Raw genomic sequence first — 17,511 nt, 5'->3', positions numbered from 1 at the left:
TGATTGTTATTACATTTATTTACAGTTTTAACAATATCTGTTTAAAAAACAAATTCTGGTGGGTTATCGGACAAGCCTTGTACGGCTGATTCCTTGACGATGTTGTTTTATGTTTGAATATAAAACTAAAATACTCGTACTGAGGATTATTTATGCTAATAAGTAGTAATTTCATTAGGTTTTGCAGGTGCAAGTTAGATCTTCTTTAGTATCCGTGTTGCTGGTATCCTCCACCCTGGCTGCCATGGCTGCCACCGTAACCACCCTGGCCGTGTTGTCCAAAACCTCCTTGGCCGCTTTGTCCGCCTTGTCCGAAACCGCTGTTTTGACCAAAACCTCCCTGACCTCCTTGTCCGTAACCACCGTGAGAGCCGTGCTGACCCTGTTGTCCGAAACCGCCCTGGCCTTGACCACTCTGTCCGAAACCGCCCTGGCCTTGACCACTCTGTCCGAAACCGCCCTGGCCTTGACCACTCTGTCCGAAACCGCCCTGGCCTTGACCGCTCTGTCCGAAACCGCCCTGGCCTTGACCACTCTGTCCGAAACCGCCCTGGCCTTGACCACCCTGTCCGAAACCACCCTGTCCATGACCACCTTGTCCGCCTAATCCTCCTTGTCCAAAACCTTGGTCTTGTTGAAAACTACTTTGCCCGTGCTGACCCTGTCCTCCCTGACTGCCATGACTGCCGTGGCCACTGTGACCGCCTTGACTACCTCCATAACCGCCGCTACCGCCATACTGGGGGTGACCTGAAATACCAAATTGGCAAACTATAGAAACGAAACAAATGTAAATGTAGTCTCATCTAATGCGAACTGTCGCAAATAAGTGAACTGTGGTACAAAATAATGCATTATACAAAACCACTGGGTTTTGTATAATGCATTATTTTGTACCACAGTTCACTTATCTCACTTTCTAACAAATAAAACAATAATGTCTTTTGATCATTCTGTAAAATTATAGTCACACTAACTAGCTTCTGCTCGCGAATTCGTCTGATTAGAACGATGATTGCGATGAAAGACAAACTTCATCCCCTTTTTAACCCCCTTAGGGGTTGAATTTCCAAAAACGTCGAATCACTTTTTTTTGTAATAGGCTAACCTATAGGTGTCCTACGCGCCGCGCCGCGTTCGCGAGTTGTTCGCTTACGTAAGAAGACGCTGCGTTATGGACTCTGAGCAAATACCCACACAAATTGTTATTTTGTTATTAGCAAAAGACAATACAAAAAGTAAGGCGTCTAGTCTACGGTGACTTGTTACCATCAGGCGGGCCGTATGCCTGTTTGCCACCGACGTGGTATAAAAAAAAGATGCTGGCGAAAATATTAGCAGCACTGGATACCTATGAAACATGGATAAATCCTATATAATAATATAACTGTAAGTGTAAGGCCTGAGTGGACGCTCGAAGCGGAGCGTTCGGCGGGGCGTGCAGCGTGGCGTCGGACTCACAAGTGATGTGAGCAGCGTGCACTAAGGCCGCTCCTATACGATTGCATTTGTTTAACATGCACGCCGCACGCCCCGCCCCGCTGCACGCCCAACTCGAGCGTCCACTCAGGCCTTACACTAATGTGGTTTCACGGGACTTTACTAAATGCTGCCATTGAGGAAATAGTACTCACCGAGAGCGGCCACTGCCAGAGCTAAGACTACGCACGCGATCTGTGAAATAACAAGAAAACATTGTATTAGTGTATTAGTGAGTGATGAGATTAGTGAGACTGAACAATTGTGGAATAGTTTTAAAAATAAAGTAGTAAGTGTGGCAAGTGAAGTATGTGGAGTAAGGAAGAGGCACAAAGGAAAAAAGGAGAAGAATGTTTTGTGGGATAAAGAAGTGCAAGAAGCAGTGTGTAAGAAGAAAAAGTTGTGGTTGGATTGGTTAGCCACAAGAGCTAACCAAAGAAATCACACGGCTTCATTTGACGAAGTCAGTGAAGCGAAAAAGGATTATAGAAGAATGAAAGTGTTAGTAAAGGAATTAGTAGACAGAAAGAAAGACGAACAGAAAGATAAAATGGAAGAAAGGCTCTCTCAAGATTTCCAAACAAATATAAAGTTTTTCTGGAAGTCCGTTCGTTTAGCCAGGGGTAACACCCAGAATTCTGAGCTAAAGTCAATAAAAGACAAAGAATGGAAGATTAGTGAATGAGGAAGAATGCATCTTAGAAAGATGGAAAGAGTATTTTGAAAGTTTGTTTGATAAAGAGGAGGCAAGCACGTCAATTTCGGAGTTGAATGAAAGCATTGAAAACGTGTGGGAGAACGAAGATAGTATTAGCATGGATGAAATTGTGAAAACGTTGAAATGAATGAAATCAGGGAAGGCTGCAGGGTTTGATAGAGTTTCTGTCGAGATGCTGAAAGCTGGACAAGGCATTGTAGCAAGTCAGTTGTACCGCCTTTTCAATATGTGCTTCAGAACCGGTCAAGTGCCCAGGGACTGGTGCAAGGCCGTCATTGTACCTCTTTACAAAGGAAAGGGATCACAACTGGATTGCAAAAACTACAGGCATTAGCTTACTCAGCGTCGTCGGCAAATTGTATGCAAAGATATTGATTGAAAGAGTAGTGAAAGAAACCGATGAGAAAGTATGGGATGCACAAGCGGGATTCCGACAGGGTATGAGATGTACGGATCAAGTCTTTTCCTTGCGATGCATAGCCGAAAAGTATTTGGCCAAAGGCCAGAAGGTCTATTGCGCTTTCGTGGATTTGGAAAAGGCTTATGACAGAGTGGTGAGGAATGAACTTTGGTCGGTACTGTCGGTGTATGGATTGAGTGGCCGTCTTATTTAGGCACTGGAATCGCTCTATGAGGATTCCAGTGCTTGTGTGAGAGTAAATGGGTCGTACACTGAGTGGTTATCATCGAAAAGGGTGTTAGGCAGGAAATGTGTAGCGTCACCGTGGCTGTTTAATCTGTTCATGGACAGTAGTTTGCATGATTTGAGAAATGATGAATGTGGGCTGAGAATGAATGGGTTACCCGTCTAATGTCTTCTTTACGCTGATGACCTGGTATTGCTAGCGTCATCGGGTGGAGAGTTGCAGGAGATGGTAACTAGAATGGTATTTGAAAAGGAGGAATATATGACAAACTGTGAAATTTTGATTGGTCAAGAAAGAGTAGAACAATTGAAAGAGTTTGTGTATCTGGGCACATTATTGACTAGGGACGGTAAGCATGATAAAGATATTGAAAGGAGAGTGAGTGCTGGAAATCGCGTGAATGGGGCACTTAACGCTTTTATGAGCAGCCAGAAGGTGTCGCAAAAGGCACGTTTGGCTGTGCATAGAGGGGTGCTGGTGCCTACACTTGTATGGTAGCGAAAGTTGGGTATGGCAGAAGAGGCATCAGAGCCAAGTGAATGCAATGGAAATGAGAGCGTTGAGAAGTGTGTGTGGTGTGAGATTACAAGATAGAATTAGGAACAGTGTGATAAGGGAAAAGTGTGGACTGAGCGAAGATGTAGTGACAAAAATTGAGAAAGGTATGTTGAGATGGTTTGGACACGTGGAAAGAATGAGTGAAAGAAGGCTAACAAAGAGAGTGTATAAGGGAGAGGTAGAAACGGGAGTTGGAAGAGGCAGACCTCGGCGGACTTTCTCTGATCAGATCGGGGAAATCCTAAAGAAAGGCCAGGTCAAGAGCACCCTAAACCGGCGAGCGTGTATGAGGAATGTTATGAAAGTGAAGGAAGCGAAAGAGGTATGTCAGGATCGTAGCAAGTGGAAATCCGTGGTCTCTGCCTACCCCTCCGGGAAATAGGCATGATTATATGTATGTATGTTAAAAAAAACAATTTTACATATATTAAACACGCACAATAAAACACAAGTGATAGCTAAGTTAGACTAAAATACACAATAATATTAAAATAAAAATACAATTTTCTACAAATACCATACTATGCATAAATATACCTCTCCCATATGGTCAGTCAATTACGCCATTCATAATAACGATCGTATTGAAAAAATTCACAGTACAGAAAATTTGTGTCACATTCAAAAAATCTATAGCATCTTCCTTCTACAATGTGGACAATAATAATCTCTTAACACTAGAAGACAGATGTAAACTGCATGGCAGACATGAATTTACTCTTTGATGTAATTAATGATCGCATCGATTGCCCAGAACTGTTATCCGGTCTATCATTTCGAATTCCAAAACATCGCACTAGACATACCGCCCATGCATGCCCATACCGCGTATGTTCTTTGTAAACCCACTATTGACAAATAAAATAAATGATCAATAATACAATTAATGATGAGCATTCTGTATGAATAGCACACTGTCTTTTTTAAACTGTTTATTATAATAATACCTAGATATATATACTACTTACGTTATTCTAAGTAAAATGTAATAATGCATAACTGTTATTGGCCATCTGTTATGTAAACATTCATAAATATGTAAAACTTTTAATTACTGCTGTTGTTGTCTTAAATATTAAATATCAATAAATAAATAAATAAAATAAAATAAATACAAATCAAATCAAGAATTGCAAAATTTGTAAAACAAAACAAGTGTTATCTCATCGCAACCCCTGGTCTGTAGGGCCTATGTGTCCTGCGGACTGATAGTCAGTGGGCCCCTTTACGCGCATAACCATGATCTTTGAAAGTTATAATTGTGCAGTCAAGTAAATTAAAATTATGTCATAAATATGACAAAATATGGATGTTTTATTTGAATATTTTAATAAATTGTTTTTTGATAGGTCTTACTGAGCAACTCTTCAATCCAAATCGCGATAAAATTGTTGGCCTACAATTTTTGTTGACCTACTAAAGCACAATTTTTTTATTTCTATTTCGTATTTGGTTCCATTGTAAAAGTTGCTCAGTATGATCTATATAAATTGGGGCATTTTCTATGAAAAGGTACCTTATTGCCGATGGCGCTTACGCCGCGCAGCGTCGCGCGGCATTGTATTTATATCGGATCGTTTTTAATGGCGTAAGCGCCATCGACAATAAGGTCCATTTTTATAGAAAATACCAGATATGTATTTACCTCGCGAAATTTGACAGGTAGAAAGAACACCATGTATTATTATTATTTAATGTAGTATAACTAGGGAATCACCTAACTTGAATATAATGGACAGACACTACGCTTCTACTGACGATTCTACATGCAAAATTTAGCTTCGTATTCTTTAAGTTTTATTTAGGTTTCTAATTTATTACAAGGCGATAAGGTATATTTTGTACATTAATCTTGACGTGTCCTTTCTTTGAAAAATATTGAAAACGCTTTAAAAAAAATAGTTTATGAAATGAAGAATGAAGAATGTAATTTAAAACAAATTTGCTGTGACTTATTTTTCAAAAGTGATTTTTACTTAAAAGACATGTCAAGATCGCTTACCTTCTTTCTAATGCTAAAAAAACGAACTATAGAATAAACACTCTTTTGTCTAATTAAGAAAAAGTTAGTGAAAAGAAGTTACTTGTGAAAGACTGTTTTTTAAATAAATTAAAAAAATAAACTTACTTTGAAAGCCATCGTGTAAGTGTTTTCTTAAATTATGTCTCCTGTTAGTTCAGCTTAATGTTTATATACCCGTCGTTATCTTAAAATTTGAGACGTAGCCTCTGCTTTTGCCTGTTTATGTTTACATATACGTAAATTCGATTGTACTGAATAGATATCGTTATCGGTTGCTAGACTGAAGTTAAATAAAGTTATTTGTAAATATTTACTAAATAATTACATACATCGGGGTTTTCGATGCGGGAATAATTTGAGTAAGAGTAGAGATAAACAGATAGGTTAGTCTGAGAAAGCATCATATTATGCCTAATGAATAACGATCTCTCTGTGAATTTTATACAAGCTAGGTATGAAACAATTTTATTTAGACCACACAGGCTCGTAAAGGCCCACTTTATCTTTGAAAAACGGAGGACAACGTTGCATTTTATCCACTAGAGTGGCGAAGTAATTTGATGCAAACTTTGAGTTGATCATTCTGACGAGTGGAATTGATTTTTAAATGATGATTTTTAATTATAGTTATTAAATAACGTTCATTTGGAGTTTTCTTTTAATATTATGGCCTAGATGAAATTTGGTTTGGAAATGGTTGATGAAATGTTGGTTTTAGATGAAATTAGGTATGGAAGAAGTTTGAGGTCCGGGGAACCGCCGCTATGCGGCTCTTTGGCAGTACCTAAAATTGCGGCTCTTCAAGTGACACAAAAAACGTCCGAGTTCTTAGACCCCTGAAATAATGTTTGCAGCTCTTTAAGCTTCCTAGAAATACTAGGTTTTGTATTTCTACTGCGGTTGACTCTTTTTCTCAAATGTTGGCCGACCCCTGCTAGGCTACCAACGCATATTATTTATATTAAATTGCATATTATACTGGGATTTACTCTGACGGATGAGAAGATTATTATCAATAGGTATACAATCATTCATGACTGTCAAGGACTCAAGACTTCATTGATATCTGATCTGACTTATATATGTATGTTGGTTTTTATTAGGGCTCCGTACCCAAAGGGTAAAAACGGAACCCTCTATTACTAAGACTCCTCTGTCCGTCTGTCCGTCTGTCTGTCCGTCTGTCTGTCCGTCTGTCTGTCCGTCTGTCTGTCCGTCTGTCTGTCCGTCTGTCTGTCTGTCCGTCTGTCTGTCACCAGGCTGTATCTTATGAACCGCGAACAGTTGACATTTTCACAGATGATGTATTTCTGTTGCCGCTATAACAACAAATATTAAAAAGTACGGAACCCTCGGTCGGCGTGTCCAACTCGCACTTGTTTTACTCCTAACTACGATGGTTGCATCATCAGCAAAAAATATGGTTTTAGATTTCGTGGTTTTAAGAAAATCATTGATAAAGATGAGAATAATATGATTATGTTTATATCTCGGATCTCGGTACATAATTCACCCGTCACTCTCATAAAAATATTTTAAATGCCTTGTCAAAAGGTATCGAATATTGGGATTTCCCCAGATATTTACTTATCTTATGACTATGAGTTTTATTTTATCTTATGACTAGATAAGCGGCAAAAATAAAAGTGCAATAGCCGTACGATTCCTACTCCTTTAAAATAGCAAAAGTAATCATAAAAAAATGTTATTACTTGAAGAACTCATAATTTTATCGTATAAGTATTAGTTATAGTATTGCAAATAAAAAAAAACATTTATCCATATATAAATACATTTTATGGTATCTTTATAAATCTTCATTTTTAGTTTTAATCGTGTGTCGAATTGTCGATAGATTGCAGTGAATTTACTGTGGCTACAAAATTTACTATGACAGTACCGCTCTATCCTATTATATCCTCTTTGGTTATAATGTCTTAAGTCTTTACGAAGACTTACGATTTCTACATGTCACATTTCAAAAATGAAAACTCTGTACAATACTTTGGCCGTGATAAGTTAAGTGTATACATGCAAACCGTCGAAGGTCCGACCATGAATGCTAAGGTCTTCAAAGGCCGAAGGTATCCCCGCGTCTGGTTGATGGCCCGAAGCACCACAGAGGAAAATGCTTCAGCTTCAGAAGGACAGCGATTGGATATACCTCAGTAGTCAACGGCGAGAGCCGAAGTACTGACGATGAGCACCATGGTCTGTGATGCAGAGTACAACTTACAAGTATGACACTTACCTTAGTTAAGGCTTAAGGTGCAGTAGACTCAGAGAACGGAGTTTTTGAAAAGTCGTAGCGCTTTTTTAGTTCACAATACGGCGGCCAAAAATCTCATTAGCAATCTTGAGGCCTTTTCGAATCCTGAGTTTTTGATTTTCGCTCGATAGAAAAAAATCACGAACATAGGTCTAAAATGCACTTGAAAAAATTATAATAAATTTTGCACAAAAACTAAAAATGTAAGAATTATTTCTAAATGACTACTAAATAGTTGGTTGATTTATGATTATGACCAACAGATTTTAAGAAACTGGTGGTAATTTTTCCAAGTCTGATAATCGATCTCCAAAACCTGATACTGAACGAAAAATTGGAATGAAGTATATAGAGCTTAATGACCGCGATAAGGAGACCTAGCATTGGATAGAGAACTTTTTCTTTGCACTTAATATGTAGCTGTACCATAGAAAAATAGGTACGTAACCGTAGAGCGCTCACTCCATAGGTTTCCGGACTTTCCGAAAACTTTTTTGTAATAATATTTAAGCTTACTAAGTAATAATTAGGTTTTAAGTGAGTTTCTATTAATAACACGTCATACCATACCTACCGCCCATACAACTTATTACTATTAACAAAGATAGATATAACTCCGTAATAGATGGATACAGTCTAAGGAAAAAACGTGCCTCGAAAATCAAGAAAATTTGACTCTCGATCAGAGGACGCTACTAGCTTTGGCCTACTGTCGTATAGATGGCGTTGACGGTTTCGTTTGTTATTTTACAATTTTTACGCATATCAGTGAAACAACATGGGCCAAAATCATAAAAAAAATTAATGCAAATAAAAAAAAACATTTATCCATATTTAAATACATTTTATCGTATTTTTATAAATCTTCATTTTTAGTTTTAAAGTGTGTCGATAGATGGCAATGAATTTGCTGTGGTTACAAAATTTACTATGACAGTACCACTCTAGTATAAGTTACTCTATGCTATTAAGTAAAGAGAGTCATGTACTTATGTAAGAGAAGCTTATGTCCTGTTGGTTTACGACTGACGATCCTCGGCATTGAGATATCGACGGACGAATAATACATAAGAACTCATATCCACAATATCTTCCAATATTTCTACCACGCGCCATATGTAGTTCGATGTATAAGGATGTTAAGTGAAATCGGGAAAGGAAGCGATCGGTGGTCGGTGGTTAATTTCAAAATATTTAACTACCTAATACGAAGTTATCCGTTTATTATTTATCCTTATTGTAGTCTAGGGGTTCGTTTTATTTGGTTTTATATTATAAATGCAAGCGTGACGCTTGCTGTCTGTCGGTCTGTTTGTCCTTTACACGCTTAAACCGCTGAACTGATTTAGATGAAATTGGGTATAGAGATAGTTGTAGTCCTGAGAAAGGACATAAAGGTAACATTTCTTTTCCGACCGCAGCTGCACTACTGCTCCGACACTACTGCAGCGGCCTGAACGCGTCGGTGTTAATATAGTAGTTTGAAAATATTAGAGCCACTTTCAAGAGCTGATTTAAAATTGACGTACTTACAGTTAGCTAACTAACTTGTTACTCGTACAGGCCACACCTTGCACCTACATTATCATGCTTACATGAAATAATGCAGAGCAGTGCGTTCAGTTAGGTACTTATATAAATCGCTTATGCTCAAATCCCAAGATAGTTACAAGTAATGACTAATGAAATAACAACGAGAATACTCTATGCTTTTGTAATATTTATTGGTAGGTAGTCGAAGGTTTACAAGATAAAATTTGTATTAATATTTACATGACCAACCGTGTTGTATTGGGATCTGCCGCCAACCATTTCTACGGAGAAAGCCGAAATGGATGTAGAATCTATGTGTGTGTCCAATCAAGAGCTTTGTTTAAATTTTCCGTTTAGTGCCATTTGCCAGCACCGCCCCAGCCGCCGCCGTAGGCGCCGACGCCGCCGCCATAGGCGACGAGACCGCCGCCATAGCCGCCGAGTCCGCCGAGAGAGCCGTACGCCGGACCTCCAACAGCCACTGAGCCACCAGCGAGACCGAGGCCGCCGACCGCTACCGGTGCTACGCCTACTACACCGACGCCGCCAGCGCCGAGCAGCAGAGCTCCGGCCTGGGCCTGTCTGGCGGCCGCATCAGCGACAGCCTGAGCTTGAGCGGCGCTAGCGGCGACGGCGGACGCCTGCGCGCGAGCGGCGTTTGCGATGCGAGCTGCTTCCACGGCGCGTGCCTGAGCGATAGCCAGACCCTGGTAGCGGGCGGCGTTGGCAAGACGGTCAGCCTCCGCGGCGCGGCCGGCCTCAATAGCGCTTCCAGCAGCAGCGCTGCGTGCTGCCTCTACGGCCCTAGCGTTCTCGTATGCGGCAGCCTGAGCCCTCTGTAAGTTGGCGATGCGCGCCGCATCCAAAGCCCTGGCGTTGTTGATAGCGTTGGCTTGTCCAGCACGGGCGGCACCTTCGGTCACACGGGCTCCCTGGATAGCGGCGGAGGCCGCGTTGGCGATGTTAGCGGCCTGGACGGCCTGAGCGTTCTGGATGGCGCTGAGTTGAGCCGCACCAACGGCAGCAGCATTGTTGAGGGCTTGGCCGCTGCCCACGAGGGCACCACCGCTAATGAGGCCGGGGCCTCCGGCGACAATGGCCTGGCCACCATAGAGGCCGCCGCCCATTAGGCCGTGGCCGGCGATAGAACCGTAATATGCCGACTGCTCAGCATTGGAATCAGTAGCGACGGTGTCTTTCTTCACACCTACAAAATATTCAAAATATATTACAAATAATATAAGCCACAACTAAATTAGATTGACAAAAGCTGAACCCGGGCTCTTTTAGCACATAACCAGCAATAAAGCGGTAAGACGAATAGGAGGATATAGGAATAGAGCTACTACCAAAAACATGATAGTTTGTGCGGAAAGAGAAGAGTCGTAGAATATATTGGTTCCCATATATTCCACACGGCTCTTCTCTTTCCGCAGACTAGTTATTTATTTGGGTATATGTAACCAGCGAAAATGAAACTCATAATTATATCTCTATTAGGTATCTATTAACATTTTGGAAGTTTTTGAATAGCTTGAGATCTTAATTATTTTCGACTCACCTTCTCCGAAAGCTTCATACGCCAAAGCGATGACAAAGAGAATCTGAAAAACATTTTTTTTATAAACTTTGACCCTATATTTTTTCATTAAATCAAATCATTTATTTTATTTGAACTCAATCACTGGTAGTCGCTGCACTTTATCATCCACAGAAGAATCCTTACCGTAAAACGAGACATCGCTATGTTTTGTTTTGTTAGTTCGCTACAGCACACCTCCGAAGCAAACCTTGGAATGTAATGCCTACCACCAAACACCTACACTTTTATACTGAACCGAAAATTATTTACATGCATTTACAATGCTGATGCCGCCCCATTTGAATACTGCAACTGAAAAAAACGTGTCGGCGGGCAGCGGTGGTGGTGGTGCGTGAAACACACTATTCGGGCGCGAGATGCGCGGCCGCATGTACTAAGTTTCCTTTAAAAACTCTCTAAATATTGCTTCAAAGTATTTCGCTAAGAAATTAAAAAAAAACCGGCCAAGTGCGAGTCGGACTCCCGCACCGAGGGTTCCGTACTTTTTAGTATTTGTTGTTATAGCGGCAACAGAAATACATCACCTGTGAAGATTTCAACTGTCTAGCTATCAAGGATTATGAGATACAGCCTGGTGACAGACGGACAGCGGAGTCTTAGTAATAGGGTCCCGTTTTTACCCTTTGGGTACGGAACCCTAAAAACACTTCGTAACAAGTGAACTTATAACATTCGTCTCCATACCCAAAAGACGTCAATCACAGCACAGAACATCGGTCTCCTCAAAAGATCTCAGTCGGTCGAGCACTGCTGCCATTCAATCGGGTACCTACTTGTATTTTTGCCAGATCGGACCACATAGTTGGAGGCATTCAACGCTCCGCTACTCGTTATTTAAAATATAAAAACTTAGGTACATATGTCCATTCAACGAGAAATCTAATCTGCAGAACTCAATGATATTCTAAACTTTGCATGCCGATAACTTTAATCATATACAAACATGCAACCTAATTTTTCCTGAGGTCATAATCCCAGATGATTAAATTCCCGCCAAACAGTAATAAATCAGATTGTGAAATACGATGCATATTAAGTGCAGTAGGTGCAGTGACGTGTTTGCACAAGGGTGATGCAACTCCGGCTCCAAACCGCTTGTCCGGCTCCTCATTACATACTTGACAACGCAAAAACGACCCACAATACTTGTAATGCGAGCATTAGATAGCCGGTTCCGTACAAAATATTGCGCGACCTGTCCTAATACTTATCGTGACTTAAGCTTATTTTATTTTATTTATTTAATGCAGTTATAAACTTGATCATAAGTAATTATAATCGGGAATAGTTAGTGCTGGTTTACTGGTGGTTTTACGAAATAAAAATGCATGTGGTGTAAATCGGTAACACCGAACATAAATTTTACTGTAAAAACCCGTTTTTTAATTTTTAATTTAAAAGTTATACTGGGACTTTTCAGTAAAACTAGTAAAACTAGCCTGGGGCACTGGAGGCCTTGGTCACTTTTTCTTAGTATATGACATTTATTTCAGTTTATAATTTATATAGTAGTGTTTCTACTTAAAATAAAAACAAATTGAAGTATTTTCTGAAAATAATTTAATTTGTTCTAATACTTCTAACAGTAGTAAAACTAGTTTACGTAAAGTGTCTTGGTGAAAACTAGTTTTGACTAATTGCTGTTTTGTAATGGTCACTTCCAAGATCTTCTACCCCGAACAGTTGTACCTACATACTTATTGATTCCCCCATCATGCTGTGGATAGCGGCAACATATTTGCCGAAATTTTCTTGAAGGGCTTAACAAAAAATCATACCTACCGAATAAATAACGATTCCAAATTAAATGTTTCTACAGAATCAAACAGTTAAAGGGCATCAAACAGTTTAGTAGACCATTTGACTCTACTGATTAATTCCAGAATTTTTAAAATAAATTGTTCTGATGAAATCCATTACCAAACTGTGGTAATCAGTGGTTCTCTAGTAGAGATACTGGTCCCTAATGCACGGTGCACTAGGCGGGCAATTGGATTCATCGCGTGTCATTGCTATTCGAGGATCCATTCATTAATTGTATTTACTAATTAATTAATATGTAGTAATTCACACTAAACCTTCATTGCACAAAATACTGACTAACTAGTGCACATTAGGTAAACTGAGTAAGTAGTTGGCAATTAAAACTTAACATCGATCATGTTGCCATTGCCAAAAATGTTACACCATCCTCTTCTTCTTAGCGTTTTCCCCGTCATATTAAAAAGAGCGAATCTTATTAGTTCACTTGCCTTTTGAGATCAAAAGCATATCGACCCTTTATTGAGTAAAAATGATTCACTATACCTACTGTGTACTTTTCTATCATAATATTCATAATTTTCCACTTCATCGGTCGCATGAACTTTGCTCAATCGGTCCTTATACAAATGTTCATATGTTTCTTATTCACGAGCAACACTGTTCAAAGTTGCATCGATTATTTATTATGGATGCACCAATGCACGAGCCATCCTTGTATGGACGCTTGCGATGTGAACTATTGCCACATTCGATGCGAAACAATAATTACATTATTAGTGTAATTGAGTTATAATTAAACTGTTCTTGGAGGCATGGCATTTTCTAAATATTTATGGCCCTTTAACCACTACTAAACGATCTGTTTTTAAACGTTCTCTTTATGAGAAATTTCATAGTTATAGTTGGCAAGCGAATCTTGTCAGTAGAAAAGGCGGCAAATTTAAAATATGTAGGTGCGAAGGGTTAACGTCCCATAGAAAATTAGAATTTCGCGCCTTTTTCTACTGACAAGATTTGGTTTACTAGTAATAACTGCTGAGTGGCGTTTTATTGTTGGTGCACCTGGCCCTTAGTGGATTATAGTACAACAAAAGGAAAAAAAGTCAATCAAATAATGGAAAAAAGTAAAAAAGAAAGTGGTCAAATATATCGTAACAACGTAAAATTGACTCCATAGAAAATAAAATTGGAAACACCCCAAACATCTGGGTGTATTATAGAATAGAAATAATAAAATCGTAGGTAATTAATTAATTTATTATTAGTACATTATAAATAGCATTGTGTAGCGGCGTCAACCTCACAGGCAGTCGTCCTCGACCCTCTGGAATAAAGGGTAGAACTGCGCTGGTTCCGGGACTCTGTAACGATAAACACCATTGATAATATACCTAATGTTTTTTTATCAAAAATTGCATTTTTGATACAAGCTTTTATCGCTAACTTTACTTTTCTTTCAATGTGCAACTAATACTCATCGTGACAATTTTAACAATCCCAAACACAACTAGGTTGCGTTGTTTTAATACAGAGTTCCTATGGCCACCTCCTATGCCCATCATCAGATCAGCTCGAGGGTACCATAATATTCCATTGTCACCCAACAAGTGGGTCAAGTGGGTCTAATTTAGCTTGCAAGAATTGACCCGAATTACTTTAAATTAACCTTTTGATAATATTTTCTCAGTAATGTTTTGGTTTCGTTGTTTATTTATACAGATAATGGTAAATGATAATCATGTCGATTTAACGTATACTTATAAGAAGCTATCAGTTAAAATACTGTATGTTTTCGTTTTAGATTTTAAAGTTCGGATTGAACTTAATATTCAACTTTGTTCATCTTTGTAGGTACTGAAACTATATAAATCATGGGTTGAGAATACTTGAGATAAAGTTCAATAAACAAGAACTACCTTAAAATATTCCACTCTGGAGATATTTAAAGTATTTAAACGACCTTAGGATACAGAGACCCGAATTGGAATTACTGACGGCATCTATTTTAGGAGCAAGCGGCAAGGAGGGCCATTACTGTGTCCGTGTGTCCTATAAAGTTGCCCACGAAAAACCCAAAAGATTTTAACCACTCATTTCTGAGGTCAAAAGAAAATGTTATATAGTTTAGGTAAATTTCGCCAGTTTTTTTACTTTTCTTTTTTCGATTTGTTAAATATATAATGTACATAAAAAGTAGATGTTATTGGTACTTTTTTAGGGCTCCGTACCCAAATTGTAAAAACGGGACCCTATTACTAAGATTCCACTCCGCCTGTCCGTCTGTCTGTCTGTAACCAGGCTGTATCTAATGAACCGTGACAGCAAGACAGTTGAAATTTTCAGAGATGATGTATTTCTCTTGCCGCTATAACAACAAATACTATAAAGTACTGAACACTCGGCGGGCGAGTCCGACTCGCATTAGTCTGGTTATTTTCCCAAAACCGCCGTATAATACAGCGCTGTGAGCGGAACCCCACAGGAATGAGAGGCTTTCCAGCGGGCTACGACTACGACTATGTGTTCTTTTATTATTATTTTTTATACCACGTCGGTGGCAATCAAGCATACGGCCCGCCTGATGGTAAGCAGTATATCCTAGCTGACCTAACACTTCGCTACACTATTGTACCTATATCTACTATATCTACTATACTCACTCGTAAAAAACAGGCGCTCTTATGGGTGAGGCGATGACACGCGGAGGGTGCAGGGCATTGCTGACAGCGTCGATTTTGTGCTGCACGGCACTGTGGGCCGAACTCAATAGGGAGGTGAGGCTGCGCAGCACCGGGGGGAGAGAGGGGGCCGTCCTGACTGCGATGGTGTTTGCTGGGATCTAGGGAACAGATTAGGTATATATTTCTAGTTAGGTATTACCTAACAAAAATATCACTCGCATGTTAAGGTCACGGGCGCTAGGTCCCAATTATATAAATCTTACACAAAAGTATGAAGGTTTCATTGACAGCGTTCGCTATAAAAACTAAAAGACTTCTTCTCGTTGAGGGCACGACCAATTTAGGTAATTTAAGTAGGTGTTATTGGCATCCGAAGTCCGAATAATTAAGTAAGAGAGTCAAATCGACTTACAACAATCATCCCACCCGATTTGACGTTTCCCCCAATAGCTCTTCTTTAGATCTTTAGAAAGAATCTAGATGTAAAGATCGCTTATCTGTTTATGTAGTTTAATATTCTTACAACGATTGGCGTAGGAACCGGCTGCACCACTACCCGTGGTAATTGGACAGGGGGTAGGTTATGTACGGCGATGTCGGCTGCCTTGGCTGCAATTGCCAGTGCGCCCTTCACTGCGGCGCCCTTTGCTGCCAAGATAGTTGCCGCTTTGGCTGCTGCGCCTTTGATTGCTCCTGTAAAAAAATAGTACATCTTGTATCAAGACTATATTGCAAAGTACGTAAAAGGTTAGGTGGCAGACACTACAAGACTTATGTACAAGAAGTGCCTAAGATCTTGGTCTAGTCATAGGCATAGTAATAGTCATAGTTTATTCATAAACAGTTTTACATATTAATCATATTATATACAAAAAAATCTTATAAAATAATTATAACAACATACAAAATACAAAACACAAAAACTCACAGTGATATATCACTAGATTGTATTCTAGAGTAACACTGAGTTAAAAGGTCGTAGGTACCTTTAATAGCCGCGCCTTTGATAAGCGCCCCCGCGCCTAATAGGGCCGCACCCTTAGCCACTGCCGCTGCTTTCAGTAAAGCAGCGCCCTTAGCTACCGCTGCGGCCTTCAGTAGAGTGATACTGCCGAGGGCTGGCGGTGTTAGACAGCACAGGCATGCAAGCTAGAATAAAGTTCGTATATTATAGTCAAAATTGCTTTACAATATGTTTTTCCTGTTCCATAAAGTATACTGAAACCCCCCAATAATTATCTTATATCCTCCCAATTATTTAACATTTGTTTAAATACGTCCAACCACAAACTAAAATATAATAAAGGCTTCCACTGTCTACTCTACCGGCTCCATCATCAGACCATCGGTTACTTTGATTTTACTGATAGATCACCAATAAATAGGCACATTTACAACTTGAAGATACACAGACACTAGACCAGGTGAAACATATACACTACCGCTCATAACTATTTAGGCACTCGTAATTTTTTCCATACAATTGTATACAAAATCAACTTTCAGAATTATAGCATTTATACCACTAAGTCGCAGTCGGGTAACAGTTTTTTGTGCAGTTAACTTTTTTAATTTAACAGACATATCGAGGTTCAAAATGATGTGCAGAATATTCGTGTACATACCTACATTGCCTATTTACCAAATGCGTAAAAAAATCCATAAATCGTTTTCCAGTACCAAATCGTTTTATTTTGTATAAACTAGTACATAAGGGTTTTTTAAATCGTAAACTCGAAATTTTAAAGGATGTTTTTGGCAACAATTTGAGGCTTAATATATTTAGTTAAATAAAAATTCAATCAAACATGTAAGAGAGTCATTTGCCTGCGATCGAACAATATGATTTTGAAAACAATTTTTGTATACAATTGTATGGTGAAAATTGCGGGTGCCTAAATACTTTTGAGCGGTAGTGTATATAGGTAAATAAAACTTACCGAAACAATAAAAAGTCTAAACTCCATTTTTGATATTTCCTGTCCTCTGCAGACACTGAACTACTGCCCTCAGCAAAGGTGAAGGGCATTTAAGTATTTACTCCATTTGAGGACATTGCAAAATTAACAGGTTGTCAACAAATGCAGCAATGTCATCTAAGCCTGTTATAATAATGGGTTTTCCGATGATACCTGTTTGAATCGACTTGTGGTATTTTAATGCAGCCGGACGAAATCTAATGATGTTGTTGTTCTTAATCTTTGTGATAATCAAAATGCAATAGATAAGCCGTTAG

The 17,511-nt window shown here is 39.2% G+C and overlaps 3 protein-coding genes across 4 annotated transcripts; all 3 read right to left on the bottom strand.

The window, feature by feature from the left end:
- LOC134749259 (uncharacterized) lies at positions 1-5,557 on the bottom strand. Its single transcript, XM_063684149.1, has 4 exons — positions 5,531-5,557; positions 1,635-1,674; positions 532-750; positions 1-405 (listed from the first exon to the last, which is right to left on the bottom strand). Exons 1-4 carry the CDS (start codon positions 5,540-5,542, stop codon positions 206-208), a joined length of 471 nt encoding a protein of 156 aa, XP_063540219.1. The 5' UTR covers positions 5,543-5,557; the 3' UTR covers positions 1-205.
- Positions 5,558-9,396: 3,839 nt separating this feature from the next.
- LOC134749297 (spidroin-1-like) lies at positions 9,397-11,188 on the bottom strand. 2 transcript variants are annotated; one of them, XM_063684196.1, is made up of 3 exons: positions 10,954-11,188; positions 10,789-10,831; positions 9,397-10,434 (listed from the first exon to the last, which is right to left on the bottom strand). In XM_063684196.1, the coding sequence occupies exons 1-3, from the start codon at positions 10,966-10,968 to the stop codon at positions 9,581-9,583; spliced, it is 912 nt and encodes a 303-aa protein (XP_063540266.1). In that variant the 5' UTR covers positions 10,969-11,188; the 3' UTR covers positions 9,397-9,580. The 2 variants fall into 2 exon arrangements, with proteins under 2 accessions (XP_063540266.1, XP_063540264.1); XM_063684194.1 differs by having other exon boundaries at positions 10,789-11,188.
- Positions 11,189-13,844: 2,656 nt separating this feature from the next.
- LOC134749547 (uncharacterized) lies at positions 13,845-17,356 on the bottom strand. Its single transcript, XM_063684530.1, has 5 exons — positions 17,216-17,356; positions 16,262-16,424; positions 15,799-15,968; positions 15,255-15,433; positions 13,845-13,955 (listed from the first exon to the last, which is right to left on the bottom strand). The coding sequence occupies exons 1-5, from the start codon at positions 17,240-17,242 to the stop codon at positions 13,895-13,897; spliced, it is 600 nt and encodes a 199-aa protein (XP_063540600.1). The 5' UTR covers positions 17,243-17,356; the 3' UTR covers positions 13,845-13,894.
- Between the last annotated feature and the right edge of the window lie 155 nt (positions 17,357-17,511).

The sequence above is a fragment of the Cydia strobilella genome, chromosome 18 (genome assembly GCF_947568885.1).
Source record: "Cydia strobilella chromosome 18, ilCydStro3.1, whole genome shotgun sequence".
Lineage (NCBI taxonomy): Eukaryota > Metazoa > Arthropoda > Insecta > Lepidoptera > Tortricidae > Cydia > Cydia strobilella.
Note: the sequence above shows the minus strand (reverse complement) of the source record. Positions and strands in the feature narration are given on the sequence as shown.

Excerpts from the sequence above, each read along its gene's own strand:
- LOC134749547 (XM_063684530.1), bottom strand. The coding sequence starts at position 17,242 with ATGGAGTTTAGACTTTTTATTGTTTCG. Across the intron at positions 15,969-16,261 it reads CAAAGGCGCGGCTATTAAAG|GAGCAATCAAAGGCGCAGCA; the intron begins GTACCTACGACC and ends ATTTTTTTACAG. Across the intron at positions 13,956-15,254 it reads AGAGCGCCTGTTTTTTACGA|AGTCCCGGAACCAGCGCAGT; the intron begins GTGAGTATAGTA and ends TTATCGTTACAG.
- LOC134749297 (XM_063684194.1), bottom strand. The coding sequence starts at position 10,876 with ATGAAAAAATATAGGGTCAAAGTTTATAAAAAAAATGTTTTTCAGATT. Across the intron at positions 10,435-10,788 it reads GTATGAAGCTTTCGGAGAAG|GTGTGAAGAAAGACACCGTC; the intron begins GTGAGTCGAAAA and ends AATATTTTGTAG.
- LOC134749259 (XM_063684149.1), bottom strand. Across the intron at positions 751-1,634 it reads TCTGGCAGTGGCCGCTCTCG|GTCACCCCCAGTATGGCGGT; the intron begins GTGAGTACTATT and ends TTGGTATTTCAG. Across the intron at positions 406-531 it reads GGGCGGTTTCGGACAGAGTG|GCCAGGGCGGTTTCGGACAA; the intron begins GTCAAGGCCAGG and ends AGAGTGGTCAAG.